The sequence below is a fragment of the Denticeps clupeoides genome, chromosome 14, assembly GCF_900700375.1.
Source record: "Denticeps clupeoides chromosome 14, fDenClu1.1, whole genome shotgun sequence".
In the NCBI taxonomy this organism is placed as follows: Eukaryota; Metazoa; Chordata; class Actinopteri; order Clupeiformes; family Denticipitidae; genus Denticeps; species Denticeps clupeoides.
The window spans coordinates 6,907,887-6,918,622 of NC_041720.1; the positions used below are offsets into that span (position 1 = coordinate 6,907,887).

Genomic DNA, 10,736 nt, shown 5'->3' on the forward strand with positions numbered 1-10,736 from the left:
ATTAAAATTATTTAAATGTTGGGGCAGAACCAAGGCACCTAGCAGAGCATTAAGGGGATATAAGAAAAGATAAGATGATCTTTTATTAGTTCCACAAGTAGAAAGTTTACATATTGCTGCAGGACCAAAGACTACAGATAAAAAATAAATGTGTAAATGTGTAAAATGTGTTGTCTAGGCTTCCTACATTAAGTTTACTAGTCAGTATTGGAATGTTGAAGATCAGTACCCGCAGTGACTGAATTGGTTAAATTTGTGCATTTATTTAATTATTGTGGATATCTTTGTCACTGGGGCAGTGGTGGCCTAGTGGTTAAGGAAGTGGCCCCGTAATCAGAAGGTTACCGGTTAGCATCCTGATCGGCCAAGGTGCCACTGATCAAAGCACCATCCCCACACACTGCTCCCCGGGCGCCTGTCATGGCTGCCCACTGCTCACCAAGGGTGATGGTTAAAAGCAGAAGACACATTTCACTGTGTGCACTGTGTGCAGTACACTCACTTCATAATACTTCTGATCATTTCTGATCATTTTCATTCATCCAACAGGTGCATCAGTAAGAAAAAAGTTGAGTTCACCTCAATGATGAAGCTCTGTCTTATTCTTCTGATTCTTCAGTGGACCACGGTGTCCAAAGCAGGTACAGCACATATCTTTCCATGGTCTTTTATATAGACCAGTCGATCAATTCCAAATGAAAGATGTTGGAAGTCCAACTTTCTGACTGTGACTGACCTCACTGACATGTACATGGCATTTGTTAATAAGACAACAAAGAGGCTGCATCAACAGACATCCAAAATTATTAATCACATCCCTCTGTGTGGGCAGGAGTGTGTCAAGTGTCCCACATGACTTTAATTTAAAATTAGTGTCTGACAAAACTGTTAACATTTAGCTGAAATTTGGCATAATTCCATTTTGTGTTTGATTCCTTAAGATAAGTTTCAGGTTGTTGGTCCAGCTGGGCCTGTTGTTGCTGTAGTTGGTGAAGACCTGATCCTGCCCTGTTCCCTCAAACCCAACATCAGTGCTGTGGACATGAGTGTGGAGTGGTCACTCGCTGACTCGGATGATGTGGTGCATCTTTATTATTATGGTGTTGATAATCTTCGGCAACAGATTCCAGCTTATAAACAGAGGACCACACTGTTCAGAGAGGAACTGAAGAGAGGAAATGCTTCATTAAAACTCTCAAGTGTTCAGATCTCGGATGGACAGAAATACAGATGTTTTGTTGTTTCTGACACTGGGAATGGTGTTGTCTCTGTTCAGGTTGTAGGTGAGACTATTTATAATGTTATAAACACATTATTGATAAATGTGAACTTCATGTGAACTGAATCTGTCTGTAAACCTGAGTTGTTTTCCTAATTTCTCTAGTTGTAGGAACAAAACCAGTTATCTCTGCAGAGGGACACGGGGATGGACGGGTCAGTCTAGTGTGTGAATCTACAGGCTGGAATCCAGCGCCTGAAGTCGAGTGGCTGGACAGTGAAGGGAAGATTCTTCCTGCTGAACCTACAGAGTCACACAGGGTCACTGAGGACTTCAGTGTCAAACGCCGGGTGACAGTCGAGGAAGGAGACACTCACAACAACATCAGTTTAACCTGCAGAGTTTCATCCCACAAACATACAAAAGAAGAGCAGATTCATGTCCCTCGTAAGTACTGAGTACAGAGTCCTCCTCAAAAATGATCTACTGCAGAGTTTATTCATTCTTCTGGTTGTTTATTTTCTGGGACATCCTGTTGTTCACCATGTTCCTGTCCATGCTGGAATAACATCAGTGTGGATATATCAGTGGAGGAGGGTTAATATTGTTAAAGTGTTCAGCAACAGTCAACACAAATGTTGCTTAATGTACTTTTACTGGAAATCAATGCATTTATCATGTTAAGCTGGTTTTTCTGACACCATTAGACAGTGTAAATAGAAGCACAATTGCTGTAACACACCAGAACCCTGTAGGGGAAGTTTAATATAGTCAGGTTTAACTCTAGGTTTAAATGGAAAGATTGGAAAGAAAAATACACACACTTGTGATAAATGCTAATACAAAATTTACATGGTCACATTTCATTATTAACATAAAATTTAACAGTGTCATGAGCAACAAAAGTTTGTACTCTTAATATTAAATCACATTTAGATCTCATAAATAAATGTTTCAGCCCAAGCACAAAATATGGACTAAAAACATGATGTAAAGTATGATCTTAACAAAGTGTTGCAAATTGTTAAATTGGAAATTGAAAAATTTCAACACGGCAAATATGTTATATACTGAGCTATACAAGTCTTTTTGTCATGTGGCAGGAGGTTTGATGTTCCAGACAAGTGTCTGAATTATGTCTGAAAAGACCAGCATTTTAAAATATCCTTGAAGTTTCCTGCTAAACTAGAAGGTCATGTTCAGCTTTTAGACAAGTTTATTGTATTTAGTATAAAAGTTGTTGCTGTTTGTTTAAAAGTATGTGTGTAACTTGTTCTGTATGTTGTAGGTGCTCATCACTGGAAGAACCTCTTTTGTGTTTTTTTACTTCTGCCTGTTATTGTGGCTGTTATTGGATTTCTTTTACGAAAAGGTATTTCTTACCTGAGATAAGTACAACCCCTCCATGACCTTGTACTGAGTGTTTATATTCCACTGGGACTGTGGTCAGTCACCTACCCTGAAGCCCATGAAGTGGTCATTATCTTTACATTATAGGACCTCTTCTCCTCCATTGTTACTGCTGATCAGTACATGTGTGTCTGGCCACATGGTCCAGGGTCTGCAGCAATTCAGTAGGAGATCAAGGGTGCTGGTGTTGTGGGTCAAGGTTTAATTAGGACTTCTTTATTATATAGGTTCTTGGTGTTTAATTGTGCAGGAATTATTTTCCTTGATCACATTACATTGTCAACATTATTTCTTGAATTTCAGAAAAAAGCAAAGTTGTATCTTTATGTAAACTATGATTTAAAATATTAATGTATTTATTTTATTCCACCAGAGGAGAAAATCAAGACGACAGTCATGTCAACCCATAAAGCCAATATGAAGAAACAATTTCAGAAGATTGTCAAAGACAAAGAAAGCGCCCTTGAGAGAATTTACACAGAACTCTACTTCACAGAGGGAGATGGTGATGAGGTGAATGAGGGAAACATTGGAGCATCACACAGCAGAAGAACACAAGACAAAGTCATTAACTGCAGCAACATCTTTAAATCTTCACCTGGAAGAGAGAAAAAGATCAGAACTGTGGTGACCAAGGGTGTGTCTGGAATTGGAAAATCTGTGTCTGTTCAGAAAGTCGTTCTCGACTGGGCAGAAGGAAAAGCAGATAAAGACGTAGATTTCATGTTTGTCCTTCCTTTCAGTGAAATGAATTTGATGAAAGATGAGCAGTACAGTCTTTATCAACTTCTGCTTCACCACCATCCTGCAACCAAAGACCTGAAAAGGTATCTCAAGATGTTGGATTATTACAAGATTGTTCTCATCTTCGATGGTCTGGATGAAAACAGACTTCAGCTGCAGTTTGAAGACAACAAGAAACTTTGTGATACGGCAGAAACCTCATCAGTAGAGACGCTGATAACAAACATCATTCAGAAGAACCTGCTGCCTTTTGCTCTCATCTGGATAACCTCACGCCCAGCAGCAGCTCAGAAGATCCCTTCTAGCTACATCCACAGATGGACAGAAATACAAGGGTTTAGTGACACAGAGAAGGAGGAGAACTTCAGGAAGAGAATCAGTGATGAGACTCAAGCCGACAAGATAATCTCCCACATTCAGACATCAGGGAGTCTCTACACCATGTGTTATAGACCCATCTTCGGCTGGATTTCAGCCACTGTACTTCAGGTCATGCTGCTCCAAGAAGACAGTACAGAAATCCCCAGAACTCTGACTGAGATCTTCATTCACTTCCTGATCATCCAGACCAAGAAGAATCAGCAGCAGAATTGTGATGAGAGGAATGGAGCAAACAGACAGGAGCTCCTGCAGTCAGATAAAGACGTCATTCTGAAATGGTCTAAACTGGCTTTTACACAGCTGGGGAAGAGGAATCTGTGGTTTTATGAAGAAGACCTGACTGAGTGTGGTATAGACATCACTGATGCCCCAGTGAATTCTGGGATGTGTTCTGGGATCTTTAAGGAAGTGCCTGTGTTTCAGGAAAAAAAGGTCTTCAGCTTTGTTCATGAGATTATCCAGGAGTTTCTAGCCGCGTTCTATGTGTTTTACTGCAATATGAGCAGGAACATGGAACCACTGGAGTCTTTTCTCACAGAACAGAACAGAATCTCACCAGATGACTTGCTGAATGCTGCCGAAGATAAATACTTACAGAGTGAGAACAGACATCTGGATCTTTTCCTGCATTTTCTTCTGGGAATCTCACTGGAGTCCAACCAGAAACTCCTACAAGATCTAGTGCCCCAAACAGAGAGCAGCTCAGAGAGTCAGAAGAACAAAGATACTGAAAACAGCAGAACTACAGTCTCCACTGAAACAGGCAGGAATTTCTTATTTGGGATGTTTGGAATGAAAGACGCTTCCCTGCGTGAGGAGACTGATCTCTACTTGAGATCAGGTGAACTTTCTCCTGCCCGCTGCTCAGTACTGGCCTGCATGATTCTGGTATCAGAGGATGTGCTGGAGGAGTTTGACCTGCAGAAGTACAGGACAGATAATGAAGGTCGTCACAGACTGATCATGGCAGTGAGGAACTGCAGAAAGGCTCGGTGAGTTCCTGACTTTCTAAAACACATGAAATATTACGATGGTGGTTAGTCAGCCCAAATCTCTCCCACTAGCAAGGTCTCCTTTTCCTGCCTAATTTTACATATTGATGACTTTTCTAATTTTGGCTAATTGACCTTCCATTGACCTGCCCAGGCTGCAGTGTGTAGGGATGGTATCTTGTTCAAGGCACCTCAGTGCCACCTGGCTGACTGGCAGTTTTTATCTTGTCATGAGGGCAGCTTCCTTCAGCACAAGACTCCTAATTGCCCTTTTAATAAAGAGACATACGGGGTTTTTCCGGCATTACTGGAGGAGATTATGTTAAGATAATTGTGTCCTACTGGCTGCTATATACAATTGTCCAGGAGAAGGAGAATTGCCGTCACATTTCTGCTGATTTAATTGTGTTGTGCTGGCTGAAATGTGAAATGTACATTTTATTCACTTTTACGATCAGGTGTAACAACGAACCGTGCAGTGCAGATTACTTGCTGTTTATGTTGTAATTTTTGTTTATGTGATGTGTGTGTGTTTGCATGTTTGTGTTTGTGGATATGCATTTGTCTCTGTGTGTGTCTTGTGGCTCTTATCTAAGTCGGTTTCTTTCATTGTTAATTAAACAATGATTTCATTTGTCATGAATGTGTACATTTTCTTTGACTGCTCTACACAATACATGAAAGGTGCTTGTGAATAAATATGACATGAAATATGTAAAAACAATAGTAGCCATAGGCACGTCTGTACTAACGCAATAATCAGTCACACTCACGTTTCATAAATGAGGCCCAATGAGACTGCACTACACAAACACTTTTTAGTGGCTGTTATCAGACGTGCTGCAGGGTTTTGTTCTAGCTGTATGAGGGAGAAGGAGGTCTGACTGACACCTAAATACTGGAATCAATACAGGAATGTTTTAAGTGAAGTGAAGTTGTCATTGTGATACACAGCACAGGACACGGTGACACAAAGAAATGTGTCCTCTGCTTTTAACCATCACCCTTGCTGAGCAGTGGGCAGCCATGACAGGGGCCTGGGGAGCAGTGTGTGGGGATGGTGCTTTGCTCAGAGGCACCTTCAGGGGCACCTTGGTGTCTCGGGATTCGAACCTTCTGATTACGGGGCTGCTTCCTTAACATAAAATAAAACATACATGATACAGCACTACACACACACTACAGACACACAATGAGACAGCATTACACACACACTACACACACACAATGAGACAGCATTACACACACCCTACACACACACAATGAGACAGCATTACACACACACTACACACTCACAATGAAACCGCATTACACACACTACATTACACACACACACAAGGAGACAACACTTAAGTACCTGTTGACCAACGTTTTGCAGGGTTAATCCGTAAATGTGTGTGTGTGTGTGTGTGTGTGTACATGTATATGTGTATAATAATCAGATGTATTATTATGTTTCTCCCAGGCTGTGTGGTTGTTCCCTCACAGATACCAGCTGTTCAGTTCTGTCCTCAGTTCTCACATCAAACTCCTCAAGTCTGAGAGAACTGGACCTGAGTGACAATAAACTGCAGGATTCAGGAGTGAAACTTCTCTCTACAGCACTGGAGCATCCAAACTGTAAACTGGAGACACTACAGTGAGTGTTGATCTCAGTACTGGATGTTGTGGTGTGTGTGTGTGTGTGTGTGTGTGTGTGTGTGTGTGTGTGTGTGTGTGTGTGTGTGTGTGTGTGTGTGTGTGTGTGTGTGTTATTATGTTTATTTATAGAACATTTAGAACAACAGTTGGACCCATAGTTCTGCACAAAGAAAATGAGAAAATGAAACACAAATAAAACACACAAAGAGACAGAACTACACACACATTTTAGTATCCGTTAACCATAATTCTGCAAGGTTTAAGTCCTAAGTGTGTGTGTGTGTACATGTATATGTGTATAATAATCAGATGTATTATTATGTTTCTCCCAGGCTGCGTGGTTGTTCCCTCACAGATACCAGCTGTTCAGTTCTGTCCTCAGTTCTCACATCAAACTCCTCAAGTCTGAGAGAACTGGACCTGAGTTACAATAATCTGCAGAATTCAGGAGTGGAACTTCTCTCTACAGCACTGGAGCATCCAAACTGTAAACTGGAGACACTACAGTGAGTGTTAATATCAGTACTGGATGTTGTGGTGTGTGTGTGTGTGTGTGTGTGTGTGTGTGTGTGTGTGTGTGTGTGTGTGCATTATTATGTTTATTTATAGAACATTTAGAACAACAGTTGAACCCAAAGTTCTGCATAAAGTAAGTGAGAAAAAGAAACACAAAATAAAACACACAATGATACAGCACCACACACATACATTTTAGTACCTGTTAACCAACGTTTTGCAAGTGTGTGTGCACTGTGTGCTGTGTGTGTACATGTATACGTGTGTAATAATCAGATGTATTATTATGTTTCTCCCAGGCTGTGTGGTTGTTCCCTCACAGATACCAGCTGTTCAGTTCTGTCCTCAGTTCTCACATCAAACTCCTCAAGTCTGAGAAAACTGGACCTGAGTTATAATTATAAACTGCAGAATTCAGGAGTGAAACTTCTCTCTACAGCACTGGAGCATCCAAACTGTAAACTGGAGACACTACAGTGAGTGTTGATATCAGTACTGGATGTTGTGCTGTGTGTGTGTGTTATTATGTTTATTTGTAGAACATTTAGAACAACAGTTTAACCCAAATTTCTGAACAAAGAAAGTGAGAAAAAGAAACACAAATACAACACACAGAGACAGCACTAAACACAGTTTTTAGTATCTGTTAACCATAATTCCACAAGTTTTAATTTGTAAGTGTGTGTGTGTGTGTGTGTGTGTACATGTATATGTGTAATAATCAGATGTATTATTATGTTTCTCCCAGGCTGCAGCTTTGTTCCCTCACAGATACCAGCTGTTCAGTTCTGTCCTCAGTTCTCACATCAAACTCCTCAAGTCTGAGAAAACTGGACCTGAGTTACAATTATAATCTGCAGGATTCTGGAGTAAAACTTCTCTCTACAGCACTGGAGCATCCAAACTGTAAACTGGAGACACTACAGTGAGTGTTGATATCAGTACTGGATGTTGTGCTGTGTGTGTGTGTGTGTGTGTGTGTGTGTTATTATGTTTATTTATAGAACATTTAGAACAACAGTTGAACCCAAAGTTCTGCACAAAGAAAGTGAGAAAAATAAACACAGAACACACAAAGAGACAGCACTACACTACATACAGCACTAACAGCACTGTTAACCATAATTCTGCACAGTTTAATCCGTAAGTGTGTGTGTGTACAGGTATATGTGTGCAATATTTAGATGTATTATTATGTTTCTCCCAGGCTGCAGCGTTGTTCCCTCACAGATACCAGCTGTTCAGTTCTGTCCTCAGTTCTCACATCAAACTCCTCAAGTCTGAGAGAACTGGACCTGAGTAACAATAAACTGCAGAATTCAGGAATGAAACTTCTCTCTACAGCACTGGAGCATCCAAACTGTAAACTGGAGACACTACAGTGAGTGTTAATATCAGTACTGGATGTTGTGGTGTGTGTGTTTGTGTGTGTGTGTGTGTTCTTGTGTGTGTATGTGTATAATAATCAGATGTATTATTATGTTTCTCCCAGGCTGCGTGGTTGTTCCCTCACAGATACCAGCTGTTCAGTTCTGTCCTCAGTTCTCACATCAAACTCCTCAAGTCTGAGAGAACTGGACCTGAGTGACAATAAACTGCAGGATTCAGGAGTGAAACTTCTCTCTACAGCACTGAAGCATCCAAACTGTAAACTGGAGACACTACAGTGAGTGTTAATATCAGTACTGGATGTTGTGGTGTGTGTGTTTGTGTGTGTGTGTGTGTGTTATTATGTGTATTTATAGAACATTTAGAACAACAGGAGTTGAACCCAAAGTTTTGCACAAAGAAAGTGAGAAAAATAAACACAAACTAACCAGAGCCCCCTTTTATACTGGTGTGTCCTTAATTAGAGGTGGCAGGAACAGGAGGGATCACTTTAGCAGTCATCACCAGGGCATCCTGCAACACAGCACACACAGCACAAAAACACAAAAACACCAGGACGTAATGGTGAAGCAAACAAGTAGGACTAAATAACATAAAACCAGCTGGCATAACTGTTCACCCCCCAAAGTCAGTACCTTGTAGAGTCACCTTTTGTGGCTCTTACAGCTACAAGTTACTTTTGATAAGTCTCTACGCCAACTCGCCAGATCTTGCCACTGCTCCAACTCCTTTATTTTTACAATCTCACCACAGTCACACCAGAGATTCTTAATTGCATTGAAACCTGGACGTTGGCTAGACCATTCCAAGACAATTAAGTGTTCCCCTATATTGTAATTACATTTGGCCCACAAGATCACTTAAAATATTTACTAGACCTGGCCTGCGGTAGACAGCATGTGCTGACAAATCCCACAATTCTCTGCTGGTGTGTTGGCAGGTCATGACCCACAAGCCCCGTCTTACTACTAGTGTCAATTATCCCCAAAAATAGCCAAACAAAAGGTGGAAAAGTGGTGTGTTCAGTAAGTGTGTGGAGGCTGAATATCTGTTCACAAATGTTAATGACAGACCTGTTTTGTTCAGGACCAATGTAGCGGTAAGCAAAGAATATAACATAAGAAGACATTATGAAACGAAACACCACGACAAGTACTAGCAGCCAGAAAGTAGTAGCGGAGGAAATTGCGCAGATCCCACTTCCCCGCAATCTGAGTGCATACGCTATGTTGAAAACGACAAACGATCAGCGTTAGTCCTGCCCATATACTCTGATGAGTCAAGACTGACTGATAGAAGTAATCATATTAAATCATAGGAAAATCATATCATATAAAAATTTGACATTTAATTCATTAATAATGCTTTTGTTTCAAGTTTTTACTATTCCTGTCATATTGAATAAGTTATTGATGTTTTTGATGTGTAAATAATGAATGACACATCTTATTATTTATTTATTTTTTTATATATTTTTTTTTTTCCTTGACATGTTTATTCAGTATTTACAGATAGATGTACAATCACTTTAAGGTATTGTGACTTGAATTTCACTTCAAAAATACAGAAACAACTTAAGCAATAAAAACAAGTCTATAAACAAAAAGAATACACAAAAAAGAATTTAAATAATACCATAATAGAAACATGTCATTTATAACACACATATATACACACGAAAAAACCAAGACCATTCTTTATAATTTTTTTTTTTATATAGATATAAAAATATAACCATCGCAAAACCCTAATTGACACACAAAACCATTTCTCTCACATTTGGAGATAAGTGATCTAAAAAGGGAGACCATACATTCTGAAAGCTATTTATATTATCCCTAAGCACAGCCGCCAGCCTCTCATGAGGCAGGACACATCTTATTATTTAATTACAAATGCATTTATCTATTTAATTTTTGGCACTTGTAACTTTCATTTCTTGCTCCTCTTGTCTTTTAGGACCTGAATTCAACACAATTGTCATGATGAAGCTCATGGAACCTTCTGATTATGGGGCACTTCCTTAACCGCTAGGCCACCAGTGCCCCTTATATATATCATGAAATCATGTGTCTGTGGGTTGTAATGTGTGTGTTTAATTGGTTTGTGTGTCCTTTAGTCCCAGCTACTCCCATCTCTAGTCTAATGGAAGTCGGGAGTAGATTAGTGGAGAACGGAGCAGGAGAGGAAGGCGTAGCTTGTGCCTCAGTGTTCTTTCTCTTTCTCCGCTGCGTCGTGGACAGCGCGACCGACTCTATTTATAAAGGTACCGAGTTCACTCATCAACTGGGTCCGAGTCAAAGACTCGTTCGATAAAGAACGCACTGTGTGCAGAGATTCAGACAAATATTATGTTCACTATAAAGTGGAGTATTTGAGTGACTTCTTTTAAAGCTGATATGAAGTTAAGAAGCCATTTTGTTTTGTGTTATAACAGACAATTC

The 10,736-nt window shown here is 40.1% G+C and overlaps 1 protein-coding gene across 9 annotated transcripts in view; it reads left to right on the forward strand.

Annotated features, from left to right (window-relative positions):
- Positions 1-10,736, forward strand: part of LOC114803117 (NACHT, LRR and PYD domains-containing protein 12-like) — a 38,500-nt gene extending 27,764 nt beyond the window's left edge. For 4 of the 9 annotated variants that reach the window (XM_029002441.1, XM_029002445.1, XM_029002442.1 and 1 more), the window contains 7 exons: positions 6,212-6,385; positions 6,720-6,893; positions 7,203-7,379; positions 7,652-7,828; positions 8,111-8,284; positions 8,396-8,569; positions 10,252-10,736. In XM_029002441.1, the coding sequence (XP_028858274.1) occupies positions 6,212-6,385; positions 6,720-6,893; positions 7,203-7,379; positions 7,652-7,828; positions 8,111-8,284; positions 8,396-8,569; positions 10,252-10,258 (1,057 nt within the window). In that variant the 3' untranslated portion in view covers positions 10,259-10,736. Of the gene's footprint in view, positions 1-549; positions 642-941; positions 1,284-1,384; positions 1,667-2,507; positions 2,592-3,002; positions 4,747-6,211; positions 6,386-6,719; positions 6,894-7,202; positions 7,380-7,651; positions 7,829-8,110; positions 8,285-8,395; positions 8,570-10,251 lie in introns of all 9 variants that reach the window. The other 5 variants (XM_029002449.1, XM_029002444.1, XM_029002443.1 and 2 more) reach the window with 5 other exon arrangements.